The 22,019-nt window shown below is 48.5% G+C and overlaps 2 protein-coding genes across 3 annotated transcripts in view; one reads left to right on the top strand and one right to left on the bottom strand.

Annotated features, from left to right (window-relative positions):
* The first annotated feature begins 739 nt into the window (after nt 1–739).
* Nucleotides 740–1,260, top strand: LOC127202801 (60S ribosomal protein L27-like). The gene has a single exon (XM_051161585.1). The coding sequence runs from the start codon at nt 793–795 to the stop codon at nt 1,258–1,260; it is 468 nt and encodes a 155-aa protein (XP_051017542.1). The 5' UTR covers nt 740–792.
* Nucleotides 1,261–12,657: 11,397 nt separating this feature from the next.
* The window catches only part of Ptpn11 (protein tyrosine phosphatase non-receptor type 11), a 62,270-nt gene continuing 52,908 nt past the window's right edge, over nt 12,658–22,019 (bottom strand). For both annotated transcript variants that reach the window (XM_051161581.1, XM_051161582.1), the window contains exons 13-16: nt 21,414–21,565; nt 16,445–16,557; nt 13,594–13,681; nt 12,658–12,988 (exon numbers count right to left, since the gene is read on the bottom strand). In XM_051161581.1, coding sequence (XP_051017538.1) covers nt 13,612–13,681; nt 16,445–16,557; nt 21,414–21,565 — 335 coding nt within the window. In that variant the 3' untranslated portion in view covers nt 12,658–12,988; nt 13,594–13,611. The remainder of the gene's footprint in view (nt 12,989–13,593; nt 13,682–16,444; nt 16,558–21,413; nt 21,566–22,019) is intronic.

Here is a 22,019-nt window from a genome sequence, read left to right as displayed (position 1 = left end):
CTGGACACTTTGCTTCCTAACAGCCTACTTCACACCTAAACCCATCTGTTCCATCTACTGTTCCTCCATGTCACCCCCAGTGATCCAGGGCAAACACCAATCAGACCCAGCAAGTCACTTAAAACAGCAGACATCACTGGGCTGTGGTGTCCCACGCCTTTAATTCCAGCACTTGGGAGGCAGAGGCAGAGGCAGGTGGATCTCTGTGAGTTTGAGGCCAGCCTGGTCTACAAAGTGAGTCCAGGACAGCCAAGGCTATGAAGAGAAACCCTGTCTCAAAAAAACAAAAACAAACAAACAAAAAACAGCAGACATGATCAGTTAGGCTACAGCTGGAGACCATATTTGTGCCAATGGCCTGTGCTGTAGCAGAGAGTTGTGTTGCTGTCCCTGGTCTGGGCTGCCACCAGAGTCCATGCTGAAGTCTGTGGCACATGCTGACAGTAGAGAGCATGTTGCTGTCCATGGTCTAGACTGCCACCAGAGACCATGCTGAGGTCCATGGCAATGCTGACACTGGAGACTGTGTGGATGTCTGTGGTCCATGTTCCCACTGACTGTAAAGGGCAAGTAAGTGACTTTTGCAGTGGTATTGATGACTGCAGAATCACAGTTGAGAAATAGAGACATAGAAGACTTCCGTGACAACCCCTCCACTTCCTGCCCCATCCCCCCAAAACCCCCAGCTTAGACAGAAAGCCATGGAAGAGAGCTCTTAAAAATTGTGATAAGGTTTTCCACAGGCTGAAAAGTTAGCGGAAGTGTCCTTCTTTCCTTTCTGCTGGATTCCGGATGCTTGCTGCCGAAATGGGCAAGTTCATGAAAACCGGGAAAGTGGTGCTGGTCCTGGCTGGGCGCTACTCCGGACACAAAGCCGTCATCATGAAGAACATCCATGATGGCACCTTAGACCGCCCTTATAGCCATGCCCTGGTGGCTGATGGCACCTCAGACCACCCTTACAGCCATGCCCTGGTGGCCAGGATTGACTGCTATCCCCGAAAAGTGACAGCTGCCATGGGCAAGAAGAAAATCGCCAAGAGGTCAAAGATCAAGTCCTTTGTGAAAGTTTATAACTACAATCACCTCATGCCCACCAGGTACTCTGTGGATATCCCCTTGAACAAGAGTGTTGTCAACAAGGATGTCTTTAGAGACCCAACCCTGAAACGCAAGGCCAGGCGGGAGGCCAAGGTCAAGCTTGAGGAACGATACAAGACAGGGAAAAACAAATGGTTTTTCCAGAAGCTTCAGTTTTAGGTATATTTTCGTTTCCATCATTAAAAAAAAAAAAATTTTTTTTTAATTGTGATAAGGATACTGAAATGTAGCTCTCCACAACTGATGGCTTCTGGCAAGGGTGCAGGTGAGGACGAATTCTGTTTTCTTTAAGGGGCTGGCTACCAGAAGTTTGAACATGCTCTAGTGAGTATATGGGCAACAGAAATTGGACTTGGTTTTTCTTCTTCCTCTCCTCCTCCTCCTCTTCCTCTTTTTCTTTTGGGGGGTAGAGGAGTGTTAATGGGTAGAGGGTGGACCTAGGAGGACTGGGAAGTAAGTGTGAGTGCATGATGTGAAATTCCCAAATAATATATATGCATGTGACTTCCATATGTCTCACACACACACACACAGAGAGAGAGAGAGAGAGAGAGAGAGAGAGAGAGAGAGAGAGGGTTTCATATAGCCCAGGTCATATGATCCTCTTGCCTCAACTTCTGGAGTCCTGGGATGGCAGGCATGTTCGACCATGTCTAGCAAAAATACAATGTTTCTTTGTTTTATTGCATAATTTTGCCTCTGTTTGTGTGCATGAGTGTGTGCGCACATGCGTGTGTGTGTGTGTGTGTGTGTGTGTGTGTGTGTGTGTGTGTGTGTGTGTGTGACATGTGGACAACTTTCCAGGGAATTCTCTCCCTCCACCATGTGGGCTCAAACTCAGGTCATCCTGTTTGGCAGCAAGCAACTTTACCTGCTGATCCATCTGGCAGGGCCAGAGCATCATTTTCAAAATTAAGTTTCTGTTAGAAATTCTGGGAGCCTGTGCTTGATTCTTTCTGTCTTTCATAAATGTTTTCTGTCCCATCCATTTAGCTCTTTCTTACTGGATGGAGAAGTGGATGATTAATAATCTGGGGAGAAAGCCATTGGCACCATTTACATGCCAGCTGCTATTATGCAAAATTGTTATTCAGATTATGCAAACATTCTCTTCTCAGTCTTGGAGGAGGAAGGAGAGGCCTCAAAAAACACAGGCAGAGGGTCCCAAACCCCTGGAGCAGGCAGGGATGCCACTTTCTACTTGAAGTTGCTTCAGCAACCCCCACAGCACAGCCCTGAGGAGGCAGAAACAGGAGGGTCTGGCAAGACAGCCAGCCTAGCCTACTGGGCATGCTCCAGGCCCAAGAGAGACCCTGTCTCAAAGACCAAGGTGGGCAGCTTCTGAGGAATAATACCTGAGGTGCATGCATGTGTGCATTGCACACGTACACATTCCCATACACACTGAAGATACACACACACACTCACTCCCATACACACTGACAGAGACACACACACTCCCATATACACTGACAGAGACACACACACTCACTCACATATACACTGACAGACACACACACACACACTCACTCACATACACACTGACAGACACACACACTCACTTCCATATACACTGACAGACACACACACTCACTCACATACATACTGACAGACACACACACACACTCACATATACACTGACAGACACACACACTCACTCATACATACTGACAGACACACACACACACTCACATATACACTGACAGACACACACACTCACTCACATACATACTGACAGACACATACACACTCACTCACATACACGCTGACAGACACACACACTCACTCACATACACACTGACAGACACACACACTCACTCACATACATACTGACAGACACACACACACACTCACATATACACTGACAGACACACACACTCACTCACATACATACTGACAGACACATACACACTCACTCACATACACGCTGACAGACACACACACTCACTCACATACACACTGACAGACACACACACACTCACTCACATACACACTGACACACACACACTGACTCCCATATACACTGACAAACACACACACACTCACTCACATACCTACTGACACACACACACTCACATACACACTGACAGACACACACACACTCACTCACATACACACTGACAGACACACTCACTCACTCACATACACACTGACAGACACATACACAATTTTTAATAAAAATGCAGGCTCAGGCTGTGGGGATGAAACCAGTAGATAAGAGTTGCCTCTGGCAGAAAGTGAGCCACTTAGCCCTCTTCTCTCAGGGTCTGGGTTCCTCATTGAAAAAAAGAATTAAAGTTGGGCATGGTGGTACAAGCCTGTCCTCCTAGAACTGGAGAGGATAGGATAAGAGAACATCAGGAGAGCAGAGTGGCCTGGGCTACCTAATGGAGTCTGTGAAAGAAGGAGGAGGAGGAGAAGAGGAGGAGGAGGGGGAGGAGGAGGGGGAGGAGGAGGGGGAGGAGGAGGAGAAGAAAAGAGGGGGAAGTGACCCATTCTACAAGAGCATTTTCATGTTTTGTTTGCTGTTTGGGTTTTGAGGTTTTTTGTTTGCTTTTGAGAAAGGGTTTCTCTATGTGCCCTGGCGGTCCTGGGATTCACTCTGTAGTCCAGGCAAGCCTTGAACTCAAAGAGATCTGCCTGCATCTGCCTCCCAAGTGTGGGGTTAAAGGAGTGTGCCACCACCCAGCTGGCATTTTCAAGTGTTTGAGTGTTTTACCTGCATGTATGTATGTGCACTGTGTGCATGCAGTGCAGAGGAGGAGAGAAGGCCAGAAAGGGGCCAGGAGAACACTGTATCCCCTGGACCTGAAGATACAGATATGCTGGGAACTAAATCCTGGTCCTCTGCAGGAGCAGCAAATGCTCTTACTTTCTGAGCCATCCCTCCAGACACCATGTCTGGGCTGCAAACCTGGTCAAAAGCCCATGGCTCCGAACAGGGGTGGGGGTGGGGGCCGGGCATCAGCAGCACTAGGACAATAATATCCCACGTCAATCTGCTTGTGGGATGCATTACAAGGTCAGAGTGTCACCAAACATAGGGCACATCCCACCCTTCAGGGTACAACCCCAAGCACGGAGTCAAGGGACTTTATGCCAATAGTTGCTCCATGCTCTCCCAATGCTCAGGGCGTGGGAGCAGGAGGTGGGGGGGTGTTGTCACGCGGCAGCACCGGGAAAGAAAGTTCCCAGGCTGCCACGCGGAACCCAGTTCAGTGTGACGAGAGCGACAGCGGAAGCTCTATGAATGAAGCCGAACATGACTTTCTTCGAGCCTAGAAATCTGTCAGGACACAGACACCCGCAGCTCCTGAGACTAATTTCAGCCTCTTCCTCTTTCCGTTGCCATCTCTTCCCATGGTTACAAGGATCTGGCAAGTGCTTTGGGGTTCCACACGCTGGGGTGACAGGCGTAATGTCTAAGAATATCTGCAGCTGCTTCCCAAGCGTCGGTGAGGTTGTTTGCCTTGGGCTTTCTTGTTTTTTTATTTTTTAGACCCTGTCTTTGGATCCCTGCCTGCTCAATAGCCTGGCCACTTGGTAGGCTGATGATACTAAGCAGGCTTCAGATCTGAGGGCCAGCAAGATGGCTCCGAAGCTACAGGAGCTTGCCACCAAGCTTGATGACCTGAGTTTGATCCCCAAGATTCACGTAGCATGTGTGGCATGGTGGCGCACACCTTTAATCCCAGCACTCGGGAGACAGAGGCAGGTGGATCGATATGAGTTCAAAGCCAGCCTGGTCTACAAAGTAAGTCCAGAACAGCCAAGGCTACACAGAGAAACCCTGTCTCAAAAAAAAAAAAAAAAAAAAATGGAAACAAACAAAAAAACCCAAAACAAAACAAAAAAAGATTCACATGGCAGAAGAGAACTGAGTCCCAGAAATTGTCCTCTGAGCACCACATGCATGTGATGCAACACATGTGCTCCTCCCTGCCCACACACACATTCACACTGTGGTGGTTTGAATAGGCTTGGCCCCCATAGACTCATGTGTTTGAATGCTTGGCCCATAGGGAGTGGCACTTTTGGGAGTGGCCTTGTTGGAGGAAGTGTGTCGCATGGAGGCGGGCTTTAGGTTCTCTCAGATATAAACTCAAGCTATGCCAACTGTGACAGTCTCCTCAAGAGGCAGAACCCTCAGCTCCTTCTCCAGTACCATGTCTGCCTGTGTGCCGCCATGCTTCTCACCGTGACGATAATGGACTAAACCTCTAGAACTGTAAGGCAACCCCATTGAAATGTTTCCCTTTGTAAGAGTTGCCTTGGTCATGGTGTCTCTTCACAGCAATGAAACCCTAACTAAGACACACATACACATGAATAAATGTACAACATAAAATAAGGGTCAGAGAGATAGATGCCTCAGAATTTGAGACCCCAGGTCCCTCTTGCAAAGATAGGATTTGATTCCTAGAACCTACATGGTGGCCCTCAACTACCAGTACCTCCAGCTCCAGGGGAGCTGACGCCCTCTTCTGGCCTCCATGGGCACTGCAGACATGTCACAGACACATACACACATAAATGAAAATTGAAAATAAGTTTTGTTTTTCAAAATAGGGTTTCTCTATGTAGTCCTGGCTGACCTGGAACTCGCTCTGTAGACCAGGATGGCCTCAAACTTACAAAGATCCACCTGCCTCTGGTTCCTGAGTGCTAGAATTAAAGGTGTAAGCCACCACCATCCAGCTATAGGCTATAGACTATAGAAATAAATTGTAAAAAAATAAAATAAGCTGGGCACAGTGGCACTCAGGAGGCAGAGACAGGCAGATTTGGAGACCAGCCTAGCCTACATAGTGAGAACCTGTCTCAAAACAATTTTAACTGTGTAAAAGAAGAACTCAGAGGCTCCCCTCCAGAGGAACTGACAGAGGCTTGGCCATGATTGTTAAGAGCATTTATCTCCTTGGGGAAATCTGCACGTACAGCTGTTCTCAGAGTACAGGAGGACAGATGGGTGTCCTGACAGCCTCAAGAAACTGCATGCTTAGGACTGTTGCTCTGTTGTAGGGTGCTCTCATCACCTGCCCACGGTCCCAGGTTCCACCCTCAGCCCTGCAAAAGGCTGTAATCCCAGCATCTGGGGAGTGGAGGCAGGAGTCCAAGGTCATCCCCAGATACTTAGTGAGTTTGAGGCCACCCCAAAGTTAGAAAGAAAAGAAAGGGAGGGAGGAAGAGACAGAAGGAGGGAAGGAAGGAAGGAAGGCAGATAGATCTGATCGAAAGGGTCAGAAGTGGGTCCTGAGACTGTGTTGGCCACAGTCCAGAAGAGAGCGGCCGTTCTTTAGATGGAAGTGTCCAATAAGCCTCCACCCAAGACCATCACCCTCTGCTGGCTCTGCTTTGGGAACCTGAGTCCTGTGCATCACAGTAGACTGTAGCCCGTGCAGATCTCAAGGCCCTCTGACCACAGCGCCTATGCCACTTGGCCTTCTTGACTTGCCAGGGGGGTAGGACAATGTAGCTAGAGTTAGGAATGGAAAAAGGAACCAATGGGTACTTCTTTCTCCCTTCCCTACACCCCTTCTAACCCTGAAACTCCGCCTGGGGGTATCTTCCCTGGCCAGGAACCTCCCGCTCCAACCATGTGACAGAATCTACAGTCATATCTTCATGACTGCCTTGTGCCTCTCGAAGGCAGGGAAGACTAGCCTGTCTTGGGATGCAATCTGTGCTGAGTAGATCGAAACCCCAAACAAATTATTTTCAGTCTAGTTATTATAGGCTTCAGTATAAAGCTGTTCCTGATATCATGGCAGCACACGTCTTTAATCCCAGCAGTGGGGAGGCATAGGCAGGCAGATCTGTGAGTTCAAGGCCAGCCTGGTCTACAGAGCAGGCTGTAGGCCTGCTGTAGGCCAGGCTGGCCTCAAACTCACAGAGATCCACCTGCCTCTGCCTCCCTAAAGGCTGGGACTAAAGGTGTATGCCACCACACCTGGCTTCACTAGCTATATTCTTAAACTTAAAAGAAATGACATATTTCTGGGGTTGCAGTGACATTTCAATCTAGTGTACACTGTGTGGTCAGATTGAGATAGGCAGAATATTTATCATATTCAAGTTATCATTTCTTCATGTTAAGGAGCACTCAAAATCCTCACAATTAGCTGTTCTGAAATACACAATTAATTGCTGTCAACCGTAATCATCCCCCTGTGCTACAGAACATTAGGTTTTATTGCTCCCATCAAACCGCACCCCTGAGCTCATTCATCATTCGTTCCCCATCCTCCCCAGTATGCATACGTCTGACCGTGATGGCATTTGGGGTTCTAAGTAGCTGGGTCCTCACGTGACATGAACAACGAGCTGTGGTAACTGTGATTTGACACAATTGGGAGGGGGGAACCTCAACTGAAGAAGTGCCTCCATCAGTCTGGACGGTGGGCAGACTGGACTACAAGAGGGCGCAGTCCACTGGGCCATCCCTAGGCAGGTGGGTCTGGGCAAGGTAGAGGTTGTAAGACTGTAAACAGTGCTCCTACAGTTCCTATTTTCAAGCTTCTGGAATTCCTGCCTTGCTTTCTCTTGATGATGCAAATTGACTGCGAAACAAACCCTTTCCCTTCCAAGCTGTTTTCAGTCAAGGTGTGCACCATAGCAAGAGAAAAGCAAACTAGGACAACTATTAGCACTAAAATTCTAGCTCATTATTGTGCAAGCTCAGTCTTTGGAACCTGAACCAGTTGTGGGAGGGGTGTCAGGGGTGTCGGCAATGAAAGCTTTCAGGACCAAGGTCCTCGGAAGACGGAAGAATATGATGGAGGATTTGGTCCTTCAAGCAGAATAGTAGCCATCTTCCTTAGGTCAGCTTGTGCCTGCTTGCAAGTCCCTCATGTGTGACTTATGGACTGTTGACCCTCCCTCACAGGGAATGTGTGAAGAAGGTCGAGTCTCTCTAGCCTTCTGTAGGCAGTTCCTCCCTTACTGGAAATGGCCTTAGGGCCTCAGCAGCTGGTAGAGTATTAAAGGCTGGGGAGAGTTAACTGATTGGGGCCCCATCTCCGCAGCTATTGAGAGCCACCATGCATGCTGGGTGTAGACTTTAGAGTGTTACCCACACTCTGTAAGGTACCCAGTAAATTCATTTGTTGCCCAGGGTGAACTCTGGTGAACTTGTACTCTGGTTTGCCATTGGGACCTTAAGAGACAGGGACAGCTGTTGCTTGTGTCTCCAGTGGGGAAGAACTGCACTCATCTGCCCATTCTGGAGAGGTACGGCACTGGCAGGCTTTCTATAAGGACATCACCGGGCCCACCATGTACAGCCCGGGATCTCAGGGGGATGTGAGAGGCACAGAGAGGCCAGCAGTGCCCTGCATTGAGCCAGTCTCCCGGCTCCTCTTCCTTCCTCACCCCATGGCACCTTTAGTAGTAACATGCCATTAGCTACCTCTGGTGTGTGTGTGTGTGTGTGTGTGTGTGTCTGTGTGCGTGTGTGTGTGTGTTTGCGTGCGTGCGTGCGTGCATGCGTGCGTGCGTGCGATGTGTGCGTCGGGGGAGCTACTTCTAGCTCCCAGGTGGCTTTGGTTACTGTCTGTCTGGCATGGCTTAAGTGTCTGGCGTTAAAAAGGCATTCTGTGTTTTCTGGAGAACCAAGTAACTGGCTGGATCCAATAATCTTCATGATATGCCTGGGCTGGACTCTAAGGGTCATAGCATTTTACAGTGTAAGTACCCCAACGCCTTTCCCTCCCACCCTGTGTGGGTGGTCATGAAATGCTTTCTTTCTGTCCAATACATGTGGTAGTCAGAGGGACATGACTAGAGCTGGAAGTCATAGCTCTGCTGTGGAAACCCTCTCTCGAATTCCCCCAGAGAGAGGTCCAGGTGGGCTCAGTGCTAACATGCACACCTAGTACAAGTGAGGCCCCAGGATCCGCCCTCCAAGGTTACAAAATAAAGACAGCACCCTTGCTTGGACATGGCTCGTACGGGGGAGCACCAAAGTTCCCAAATGCAGTATTGTCCCTTGACATGCAACACCCGAACACCACTCTATCCTGTTTCCTTGTCATCCCTACAGTGGTCACATGCAGTTTTGGGTTCCTGGAAGCCACAAAGGGACCCTCAGGTGTGAAGCCACTTACTCTGCACTGCACAGGCCTTCGAGCAGAACCTGCCGCCTGAGGCACTCCTGTGTGAGAGCCCAACTGAGCTGCTGTGCTACTACATCTCACCACTTCTCCCCCAGATATGACAACAGAGCAAACGACAAACACCGCAATACAAGAAAATGGTTTTATTCTAATTTTTAGTTCCAGACAGCTCACAAATACACTGCCTCTGATGACACGTGGAGTATATGCAGATATACTCTGATGACTTCAGCTAAGAAAGCAGCTGACACTCATGACACAAATGGGGAGGCGACAACCTCTGAGGTTTCTCTACACGAACTATTCTGTTAATGTCACTTTTTAAAAAACCGCAGACTACACGATATGCGTGGGCAGAAAGCCAGCTGAGTGCGTCTCCTGACACTAAAGTGTAATAAACAGCAAACAGCCAACATTTACATGATTCACACCAAAATGATGACACCCAAAAACATGTTCCTTTTAAAGGACAGATTTATCAATAAAATATTATATTTCTTTAATACTCTGCCTGATGCTTCATACGCCATGGGGAAGTTAAATGTAAGTCTAGTCATCAGCTTCAGGGAGGGGCCTTTCCCATTAGCTTTTATTAATAAGAGTCACGATTAGGTCATAAATAAACAGGCAAATTATTAATCCCATGATTGAGGTTTAGGAGGAGTTGTCAAAATTAGTTTGATGCCCAGCCAAACTGCAAGCTGCTAGTGATGCAGATGCAATAAACTCTACTCAGGAGCTTATCTTCCCAAGAAGGGGGTAAAGAGTCAACAAAATGGCGGGCTAGCACAGACCCTAAGAAAGGCATCTGAAACCAGGGTGCTGTGCTCTCTGACGAGGGCCAGGAGCAGACCCCGCGCCTCTGTTTCCCTCTCAAGTGCACCTTCCTCAGTCCCAGCGCAGGAAAATCAGGCTTATGCTCTTAAGCTCCCAGAAAAACCCCTAGAAATAAAGCTGATCACTTCTGAGCTGTTCAAGGCCACCGTTTTCTGACCCCAACTTTGCAGTTAGAAAGGCACCTACTGCAATGGCAGAGGCAACCTGGGGCATCAAGAGGGCTGCACACCCGTGTGACCAGCCATTGAGACTCTGAAGTGTAGCTTTCTAGAAACATGTGCTAGGCAACTTCTCCCACCAAATACAAAATTCTATGCTTCTAACTTAAAAGGCTTAGCAGTGAGGGGACTGTGTGTGCGTGTGTCATGTCCAGCCTGCTCAGTGCTGTGCCCAGTGCCGAGTGCCCAGGAAGCCGATGTTCGCACACTGGCTGCTCTGGCCCTGTGCCCTCCGACTTGCTCATGAACCATCTGTGCAACTTTCATTTCCACTCTTTCAAATCCACACCACCAAACACTGCTCCTACCTCCAACACACAGAGTACCCTCTCCTGAGACCATGCAACCACCTTCCACCACTTCTGACAGATCTGTGAGACCTAGGGACTCTTAGGAACCTATTTCCCTATTGGGAGACAGTTGGCTGGCTTCCGGGAGGGGGATTGGAAGGAAAGTACTTGCTGTACTGAACACAGCAGGCCAAGAGCAGGCCTTTCTGCTCCGGGCTCTTGAGCTGCAGGCAGAAATGCTAACTCAGCAGAGCAGCTGGTCAGGAACCTGTGTGTGCTGGTGAGAGACTTTGTCCCCAAATTCCAGAGTCTGGACATTACCACCAACCCTAACATGGCTCTTTGTGACAATGTGCTAAGAAGAGGATTTGGGACCCTGGCTGTGAGCACTGTTCGTTACGGGATGGCCGAGAAGACTGCAGTCTCCATATTCCTGATAAGGGAACAACGCCGGGCCATGCTGTGCTCTGAGCAACTCTGACTTCAGTGGAGAAGGGGTAAGGATCAACACACAGGCTCTAAGAAAACGGTGGCCCTTTTTTTCCCCAGCTACCTCAGGCTGCCAGGGAGTAGGAGGCCTCAGAAAGGAGCGACTGCAGGGAAAGGTCCAGTCCTTCCTTTCAGAAACTAAAGCGGGATGAAAGAGGAGACCGTGCCATTGTTTGGTCATGAGCATCAATCCAGAAGCTCTCGCTGAAACACACTCTCAAGGATCAACATGAGGGCTGAGGGGCGTCTCTGGAGAAGGCACTTACGGCAGAACATTAGCAAATCTTGCTGCTTGTTAGAGAAGTGGCTAACCGGACCTGACAGGAAGCCTGGCCAGGACTGCTGCTCTTCACACTCAGCCAAGGCCCAGGAAGCATCTCACCTTCACCCATCTATGGTGCTACAGGAATGAGCTTCTACGTGCCCTCAACACACCCACCCTACCACACCAGGTCTTCAGGTAAGGAAGGTGCAGCACACATGCAGTGACAGAAAAATTGGCTCAGAAGCTTCTAGAAGGCCTGCTGTACATTTCTCATCTGACACACAGTTTACACCAGCTATTAAAAGCAGCCCGAGCTCTTGCTAGCTACAACCACTTGCTTGCATGGCACAGGTTGGGGCTGTCTGGTAGCCCCAGAGAATGGCACCTCCACCTCAGGCTGGGCTTTATTCCCTCACAGGCACCCACAGAAGTCAGGGCTATTCCAGGCCTCAGTCTGAATAAGGCCTGGCTACCTCTGCCTTTGCATCCTGGGGAACACAGAAGGGCCCAACCACCCTGCTGGTCAGACACCTAGGAGAAAAGACCCAGAAGATACCACATTAAGACAGAAGCCCAGTGTCTCAGGCATGTTACCAAGTTCCCAAGTGGCTCTCACATGAGAATGAGGGTGGGCTGGCATCAGTCAGGAACAAGTGAGGACCAAACGCCTCTTACCCAGGGGACTTACTAATAGAAGACGGTGACTCCAGTGCAAAGACAACACGGTCACTTTTCCCAGAACAGCTTCTCTGTCCACACCTGAAGCCAAGGGGTCATCTCCAGAGGAAAGACATGCCAATTCCCACGGCCTTCCAGCCATGACTTTTTATCCCTTGACCCTCTCATGCAATGGCTGAATGATCATTTCACTAAAGAAGCCACCAAAGTGAACCGTCTTGATGGGGTCAGTCTGTGTTGAATGTTCCCAGCATGCATCTGCAGGGAGCACAAAGAATTCCCAATGCCATGGTGTTGACAGATGGGACGTAAAGGGATGGCTGGGCCTTGAGGGTGCAGTGAACTCATGCTGTTGTCATGACTTGCTGTAAAAGTGAGGCCTGCCTTTGTGCTCTCCCATGCAGTGTGGCACAGCCAGAAGACCCTCACCAGGTGCAACCCTATAGCCTGGCCTCCCCGTCCTGGAACTAAACGGTGAGTCTCTGTGGTGATGAGTGACCCTAAGCAACCACTGGCCAACGCACTAGGAGCCCAGTGCAGTGCAGCAAGATGAGCAGTGCTTTACAAACTGCTGGCTCTTCGGGGTTGCTGCTCCTAAATTTTCCCAAATCTTTTCTTCTTAAGAGGGGCCCACAATTCCCAGAAGAGAGAGGAAGGAAAAAAAAAAAAAAAAATCAGATCTGTTAAGGTCATAAAAAGAAACAAAATCCTGCCCATAACTAGAATTTGAGTCCCATAATGTGTAAAATACAGAGCACAATTTAGCTACTTCCACAACTCAAAACCAATTCTATGAAAATAGCACTGTTGACAACGTAGAGCGTTTTCTCCTTAGCCAAGGAAAGAAGGTGCTGATTAGACACGCGCTCTTCAAATGGTTCCAAACTTCGCTTCTCAAAAGGCAGTCAGTCAACCCCGGCAAGCTTCTGAACGCGTGGGTCTTGGAAACTTTCTGTCTATTCTTGACATTTTTAGGGAAGGGGTGAATGTTCGCATCTGAGGAAGAAAGAAGTTGCAATTCTCAGGGAACACACATCTAAAAGTAGGCAAGCCTTACATTCTCTTTGGAGGATGCTGGGCACTGAAACTAGCACATCTCACACACACAAACACGCTGGACAAATGCTTTCTGCTGAGCTACACTGTCACTGAGACATTTCAACATTTAACACCACACTGTGTGTTTCTAACTTAGCACACATGCCTGCAACTGCGAGGGAGGCATCCCCCAGAGAAATGAGCCCAATCAGAAGCCAGGTGAGCCCAGGACCCCATGCCCTCGGAGGCACCCCTGCTCCTCTTGCCAAGAGATGCCAGGCATACACCACCCAAGTCCCATGCAGAACAGTGATGGCTGCACTTCATCCCTGTCAACTGCTCTAAGTGCCAGCCCCACCCCCATGCACAGTTAGCTGATCTGATTTTAATGCTCACTGAACTGGAATCCAAACCCAGCCTGGAGAGGGACAAGACAAGAAAAAAGAAGCTGGTTTGCAACCTCAATCACAGTACATCTTGCTCTGGGATACACAAATCATCTGCCTGTCTAGACAAGCCGCGAGTCACAGTCCCACAGAAAGCCCTGGTGTTTAAATACTTACGTGCTGCCTCCGTGGGGCTCATCTGAAACTCCTCTGCTGCTGCATGAGGCCCACATTCTCGTAAACCCGAGCGCTGTCCTCCCTCATTCTGCAGACAGAAGAAGGAAGACACTTACCTGAACTGCCATGCCCCATCTGGCCCAGCTATGACAGGACCCCCTTCCCACTCAGGAGCGGAGTCTCAAAATGGACATCAGACACATACCATTACAAAGTTGGAAAGGCAGCAGGGACGTCAGTCCTGTGCCTTCTGGAGTGTGGGTAGAGGGAAGATGGCTTGGAGGGCAATGAAGGAGTTGGGTCATGTGCACACAGACAGGACCTATGGCCATTTCCAGCAGAAGTATAAGAACAGGTGAGGGCCCCAGTCACCTTCAGAGCCTGGGTTGAAGAACTAAAGCCTCCTCCTGTTAAGAAGTGTATTAGGAGCCAGTCACGGTGGCACACACCTGTAATCCCAGCACTCATGTAGGCAGAGGCAGGTAGACCTTCGTGAGTTCGAGGCCAGCCTGGTCTACAAAGAAACCCTGTCTCAAAACACAAACTATCAGAAGCATATCAGAATCATGTGTGTGCGCCAGAATGGGAGTTCTGAACAGCCCCCAGGCCCTGGATATGAGAACAACATGAAGGGTGTGGCAGAGTAGTCTGTCAGTCACAAGTGAGCTTTGTTGGAAGGGTATACACCCAGCAGTGTGAGAGAAGAGTGCTGGCTCCCCAGCAAGTTACTGCAGTTAGTAACTTAAAACAGGAGCATCCCCAGTCTGCCTACTAGGGCAGAGGGAAGCCAGAGGAGGGAAGGTGACTCAGGAGAACACCCCTGCCACACGATTTCATTTCCGTGTTTAACAGGAAGAGAGTGTAAACATAGGCCTCTAGCTGCTCTCAGAGCTGCGTAGAGAGAGCCAATACTAAAGTCAGCAGGGCTTTAAAGGCCCACAGTGGAAGCAAATAAGTGGGATTCCAGGGGAAAGAAAAGGTAAATGTTATGGCGGACAATGAACCTTGTGGTATAGACAGCACAGCTGCTAGCCACGTGACCGACTAACAAATGTTGCCCTGTGTGTTTTTCTTTAAACCAGGAGCTGGCAAAGCCCTCTGGAAAGAACCAGCATGTGACGACTCCATAGGCCAGCTAGACCCTCTGTGTGTTACACTTTCAGGTTTTCCTTCCCCAGGCCATAGTGCATGAGGGGCAGAGGGGTATGGTGTGACATCAAGGATTGGGGAGATAGGAGGAGCACAGTGAGGGAGAGAGGTCACAGTACACTTTAGTCCTAACCTGGCCAAATGGCCCTGGAAACTGTCATTTAAAGTGCAGGATGTGCAATGTGGGATCCCCTGGAATGTGAAAGCGGGTTCTACTGGAATCCTGCCTCTCTTGGGAGTCTTCAGTGGAAGGCTACAGAGAACCAGCACAGAGGACACTTTGCCTTCAAGAAAGTTGTAAGCATCAGCCCACGGCTCCAGGCTCAAGACTGCCTAACAGACACAGAGGACGATCTGTAGACTACACATACTAAATACTAAATTCCTACACCTAAGGCCTCCAGAGCTGCTGGATTTAAGTGAACCCTTGCAGTATTTGGTATCAGAGAAAAAATAGTGAAAATCAGAAACTAATTTCCTTTTTTCATCCAAAGTTCAGTCCTATTTGAAGTCTGACTAACAGAGTATGGGTCCTTCCACGCTCTGCTTCTCAGTGTGTCTCTAGTTAACTCACATGCGGAAAATGTCACATAGCTTCCTGTCACAGATATACTATTAAAGTGCTTTCCAAATTCCCAAACTGTCAAGATGACATCATTCTGAACGCCTCTGGTGCAAAAATCTTTCCTGAGATCCAAACGCTTCCCTAGGAGGAATTCTCCAAATTACAAGGTCAGAGGTCACCATGCTCTTAAGGCTGCGGTTATGGGGCAAGCTGTGTCCTGAGAAGCTGAACTGTGCCACAGCTGCTCCTTGAAAATAAACCATCCTCACTAGCGCTGGACACCGCCCTTCAGGCTTCACTTGGTGTTCAGGAAGAGCGTTAAGCTTCCCCTTGTGTTTGCTGGAAAAGGATCCTCTCCAGCATGTCCCTAAGCAGCCTGTTGCTTCTTGTTTGTTAGTTTGGTTTGGTTTTTTTGGTTTTTTCAAGACAGGGTTTCCCTGTGTGTTCCTGGCTGTCCTGGACTCACTTTGTAGACTACGCTGACCTTGAACTCACAGAGATCCACCTGCCTCTGCTCCCTGAGTGCTGGGATTACAGTTGTGGGCCACTGTGCCCGGCGCCTGTGGTTTCTTCCACAGCAAGCCTATTCACAACTGCCTGCCATTCTCCACTGTCTCTTTGGAGTTGTTTTTTTTTTTTTAAAAAGAGCTCCTTTTTAAAAAGCGAAGCTAGGCCTGTGGGCTCTGGCTTTCTGACCCTTGGTTTAAAAACCCTGACTGCATGAAGACTGGCAGATCATAATCATGTCCACACATGAATAGAAAATTTACTTATTCTTACTTGTCAAAGAGTCAGAACACATTGTAAGGGACAAAATGCACCCGAAAAAAGAAAATGAGATTCCTCTCCCCACCGCACCCCGAGCCCTGGACTGACAGGCTTAGGGCCCCATGGGATCCCAGAGAGCCCAGCACATGCCTACTGGTCGGGGGCCATGAAACTCTTTTTAGACACAGTCCACACAGTCCATAGGGAGCCCCCATGCACTGTCAGTGCAGCAAGCCAGTATGACAGGGGAAGGACTGCAAACAGCTGCTGTTAAGCTTCTACCAGCACTAGTGCTGCATGACTACTTACTCGGCACAGGACGGTGTTGGGGTACAGGGTGGCAGGGGGCTCTGGTCACCACTTACTTACTCGGCACAGGGTGGTGTTGGGGTGCAGGGTGGCAGAGGGCTCTGGTCCCCGCTCGGCTGGTCCACCAGGGAATACTTGATATTGGTATATTCATGTCCTTTCCTTTTGCTTTTCTGAGAATCAGAAAAATGTACACGTCAGGAGGACAGAAACAAAAAGCTACTTTATCAAAGGAAAAGAGAGAGACAGATGGAAAGGCCAGACTCTTATGAACACTAACATGCTGACCAAACTGTCAGGAGCTTGCTGCCTCCTCCTCGGCCCAGCACCTGAGGGAGTACAGATCACCCAGAGCTGGAGGACTACAGGAAGTGCCCACTGAGCCAGGCTAGAGGCCTTGCCCGAAGCACAGGGTCCTTACTGCTTTTGTACAGAGCTCTCATCACTGCATGTGTGTGCCCGCTGTTCAGTAGACAATAGGAAAGGATTTCTAGAAGGATTTACTCCAAGTAGAAATGCATGCAGGGATGGAAGGCACAACAATGCACTGTATTTATTTAGCAGTATTGGAGGGGGCACCCAGAGCCCTTGCACATGGCTGGACATGTGCTTGCCACTGAGATACCCACAACCCTACAACATACACCCTAAATACACATCAGAAAAGACCACAGCACCTTAAAATGTTATTTTGAGGCTGGGCGGTGGTGGCACATGCCTTAATCCCAGAGCTAGAGGCCAGTCTGGTCTACAGAGTGAGTTCCAAGACAGTTAAGGCTATACAGAGAAATCCTATCTCAAAAAACCAAACACTAAAAACAAAACAAAACAAAATTTATTTTGATCTAATGAAAGAGTGAGGCAAGGAAACCAAAGAAAATTAGTAGGAATGTAATCTCATCTCATGACATATTTGCTGACACGTGCCACCCATGTGCAGAGAGCAGCAGAACCCCTGTAGAGTCAGCTCTCTCCATGGCGGTGAGAACTGGGCTTGCTTCCCCAGGTTTGTACAGCAAGGGCTTTTACTTTCAGAATCCATCAGGGGAGCAGTGGACGTAACTGCCTGTACCTCGGCACTGCTAGGAAGGAAGTGTGGCCACACTGAAAACTGACGCACACCTAAGAGCCACCTTCAGCTGCTGGTGGGAGGCTAAACTGAGGACACAAACACTTCCTCCCCAACCTGCACAAGGCTCTGGCTAAAGCCCTGGCACTGGAAGAAAGAAAAGATGCTGCCACTTGATCCTCAACAACGAAAGCAGCACTAACTAGCTAGTCTTTGGTAAAAATAAAAAAGCACATACTTGATGACCCTCTACATCCGTGTCTCACTAGAAACCCTTGCATGGACACCTAAGAGCTGCACAGGTGGCTGGGGCACAGTGATCTTTATAAATGTCCAACAGAGCAAAAGAACGTCATACACTCATAGACTGAAACAGTGTGCAGCAGAGGAGAGGAGAGCACTGTGTGCCAATGTTCACATCAAGTGCTAAGTGGAAAACATGAACCGAGCACAATAGCGCAGCAGGATCCCACTGGGCAACATATGAACTAGCAAACAATGGTCTTTGTGGTTTCAAGATGTCTGTATTTATGTGTCATTTATATAAGTGCCTGTGTGTCTGTGTGCATGCTATGTATGACCAAGTGCCCCTGGGAGGCAGAAGAGGGCAGTAGATTCCCTGAAGCTGGAGTTACAGGCTGTTGCTATAACTGCCAACAAGGGTAAAGGGAGGAACTGAACTCAGAAACTCTGGAAGAGTGTCAAGGGCTCTTAGCAGCTGAGCTCTAGCTTATGGACTAGCATTTTAAACACAGGAAGCCACTTCGGGAACAAGAGATGTAGCCCCGTTCGTAGAGTGCCTGCCTACCACACGTGGCCCTGAGTTCCACCCCCAGGACCACATGGGTGACAGGAACTGAACTCAAGACCACGCTGGTCTACAAAGTGAGTTCCAGAACAGCCAGGCCTACATAGAGAAACCGTCTTGAAAAACAAAAATCCAAACCAACAAACAAAAACTTGCAGCACCAAGAGGTACTCTTACAAACGACACTCATGCCAGGTGGTAGTGGTGCACGCTTTTTAAAGATTTATTTATTCATTTATTTATTATATATATAATATTGTGTCTACATGTAAACCCGCATGCCAAAAGAGGGCACCAGATCTTATTGTGGATGGTTGTGAGCCACCATGTGGTTGTTGGGAATTGAACTCACAACCTTTGGAAGAATAGACAGTGCTCTTAACCTCTGAGCCATCTCCCCAGCCCCGGTGGTGCAAAATTTTAATCCCAGCACTCAGGGAGGCAGAGACAGGCAGATCTCTGTGAGTTCGAGGACAGCCTGGTCTACAAGGTGAGTCTAGGACAGCCAAGGTTACACAGAGAAACCCTGTCTCAAAAAACCAACCAACAAACAAAAAAAGACACTCATGACGGCTTTGTCCCCACCCACCCTCCCCTTTGTACTTCTTTCTTGCTGGCAAGTGTGTGTGTTTTGCTTGTCTTTGTCTGTGTATCTATCCCTTTCCTTTCCCATGGCTGTTCACCCAACTGTCACTTTCTTATTTTCATTTAGCCTTCTTTAGCAAAATCTTTTACTCCCAAAGGGCTTAACTCTTCCCCAGTTGGAAGATTACTACATTTCGAAATAATTCATTATCCTAAATGAGTTTTGTCCTGTTACTTAATGTAAGAAGAATCTGCTGGACTTGGGCTGGAGCCACAGCACAGTGGTCAAGGGTATAAAGTGATCCTGCAGAGGGAAGCTCGGTTCCCAGCAGCAATGTTGAGCAGTTCACATCCTTGTTCAAGGGATCCAATGCCCTCCTTCTGGGATCTGTGTGCACCTGCACTCACATGCAGACACCCATACAAGGACACAAGCTCACACACAGTTAAAATTAAATTTAAAAATAAGTGTAGGGGGGGTGCACACAATTGATTCTCTTTTTTGTGTGTGGTGGTGGTTTTCTTTTTCATTGCTGTTTTTGTGACAAGGACTTACATAGCTCACACTGACCTGGAACACAGCCAAACATAACTTTGAATTTCTGATCCACCTGTCTCTGCCTCTCAAGTGCTGAGATTGCAGGCACATACTACCATTTCGGGTTTACATGGTACTGTAGATCCAACACATTGCTTTGTGTGTGCTAGGCAAGTACCCTACCAACTGAGTTATACCCCCAGTCCAAATCCTATATATGCAGAAATGTATTTTATTTTTGAGACAGGGTCTCACTATGTATCCCTGGTTGTTGTAAAACATACTACGTAAACCAGGCTGGCCTTGAACTCACAGAAATCTGCTTTCTGAGTGTTGGCCTTAAAGGCATGAGCCACAATATATATATATAAATAGATAGATTAAAAACACCAAAGTTCCATATTCCAAAATGAGAGCTAATACAATTCTGCGGTGCTAACACATGCTAGTATCAAAACTGGTCTAGCTGAATGAATGACTGCATGCACGCATGAATGAGTGCAGCCTAGCATTCTTGGGGTGGGATCAGCGGGCACTCACTTGCTGTACTCTAACATCTAAGTGACTGAAGAGCATGCTTTGTGTCCCTACCAGTAAACAATCCTTCCCCCAATCAACCAAATTAATAAGTACATTTTTTTTTCCAAAAGTATTTCCTAAATCCAACTTACAGCCTCAGTCACAGTGGCAGGGAGACTGCACGGTAAGAGAGAACACCAAGTAAACGCTGTGGGGAGCAGCCAAGAGGCCCTCAATTCTAACACAAATACAATTCCAAGAGAAACTGAGGACTTCTTCGGGTAAGATGACAGGATGCTCCTGAGTCATTCCTGATCACACTTAGCACCTCTTTTTAAGTTATTGATGGCCCCAATTAAGTGTAGCTGGAAGACATGTACAGCAGAACCTCAGTGTGACCATCCACATTGGAAGGTCTGGGAGTGCAAGTCAGTGGTGGAGTGCTGGGCTAGCATGCAGGAGGCCCTAGGTTTGCTCTCCAGCACCATAAAAAGATGCTTATGTTGCATTCAGATTTAAAACACTCAAGTTGCGGTTGAGTTGCTAGTCACTCAATTATGTGACCTCACATATATATGCACACTCGGTTTCTCAACATGCTTTTGTTACCTGACATGGTGTCTGGGTGAGTACCTAAGCTCAGGAAAGGGGCACTTCCCTCTGGTTCCCAAGGCCAGGTATAATGATGTACACCTTTAGTTCCAGTACTTGGGAGGCCAGAAGCAGGTGCATCTAAGTTCAAGACCAGTCTGGTATACATATTGAGTTTCAGGCCAGTGAGATAATCTATTTTCTTTCTTTCTTTTTTTTTTTTTTTTTTAAGCTACTCATTAAGAGACAGCCTGCCACATTGTGACACACACTGAGTCCCTATTCCCGGGCTTTCTGGAAGGCAACAGCAGTAAAAAGGACAAATGTAGTTGGTGTTTAGACACTACCCATCTGCTGCAGCACAATGGGGTTCGGGAGGGGAATAAGTGAAGCTCCCCAAAAGAACAGCTCTCTGCATATCCCTCAGCTCAGTGCATCCTAATTAACTGAGCTTTGTGTCTGTTATGAATAGCCTTACATGGAAGGGCTCCAACTGCACACTCTTCATTATGCACAGCTTATTAAAATTGAAATTCACTGTTTCAATGCAACCAAATTAGTGGCTCAAACTGCCATGCTCTATTAAGAACAAGGCAGTCGTTTTACAAGATGGAATCAGGATATATCAGCCTAGATCAAAGCTGAAGTGGGCTGGAAACTGCAGGCCCTGAGTTCTAAGCCTGGCATATGAACGCCACTTCCTTTCTGTGTGGCAGAGCCTTGACTGTCAGCTCATGATGGCACCACACTTCCCTGAGATGAGAGCAGAAGACGATGGCTACAGCTTTCAGGAAGGCCAACTGGGGTGGGAATCTCTTAACCTTTTTCAGGTTAAGGGAGCCTGTGCTCTGGCTCTAAGAGAGCAAGCCCAGGTGGCCTGGACAGGAGCTGAACCCATTGCCAGCCCCTCACTGCATACCTGTTCCTCCTCGATCCTACGCTGCAGTGTTTCAATGTAATGCTGGACGGCCATGTAGATGAACCGGTACTGTGCTTCTGTCTGGACCATCCCTGACCTCTGGGACCGCACCATCTGAATGGTTTTAGGAACGTCGATGTCACAGTCCACACCTGCAAAGCAGAGACCCTAAAGCTGCAGGGTGAGCTGCTGGGCACCCACTTTCCACAGTAGAGAGGGACACAGAACTAGTCCTTCCCATAGCCATGGGGCTGCAGGGCAGGGCTCCTGAGCCAGTCCAACGATCAGAACAAGCAGTGGAAGGGGCTACTAGGACGAAGCACCTAGGTTCAGAAGCCCCTCACTTCCCAAGAATGCCACCCCACACCACAGGCAGGGAATGAGTGGCTGGAGGGGCCTTGTGACCAGGGGAACAGAAGGCACAGTGATGGGACCAGAGCTCTAGGACACCATTTTATAGCAACAGCTGAACAGGAGAACTCACTGAAAGTGAATCCCATCCTCATTTCCATGACTGTTTCTTTCTCCTGCTAATTTTCTCTCCAGGCTATTTTCCTTGACACCCTCCTTTCACAAACTAGAAACAGGAACTGTAGTTTCTTGTCC

This window comes from Acomys russatus, chromosome 19 (genome assembly GCF_903995435.1).
Source record: "Acomys russatus chromosome 19, mAcoRus1.1, whole genome shotgun sequence".
Lineage (NCBI taxonomy): Eukaryota > Metazoa > Chordata > Mammalia > Rodentia > Muridae > Acomys > Acomys russatus.
This window is presented reverse-complemented; position numbering and strand designations above follow the sequence as displayed.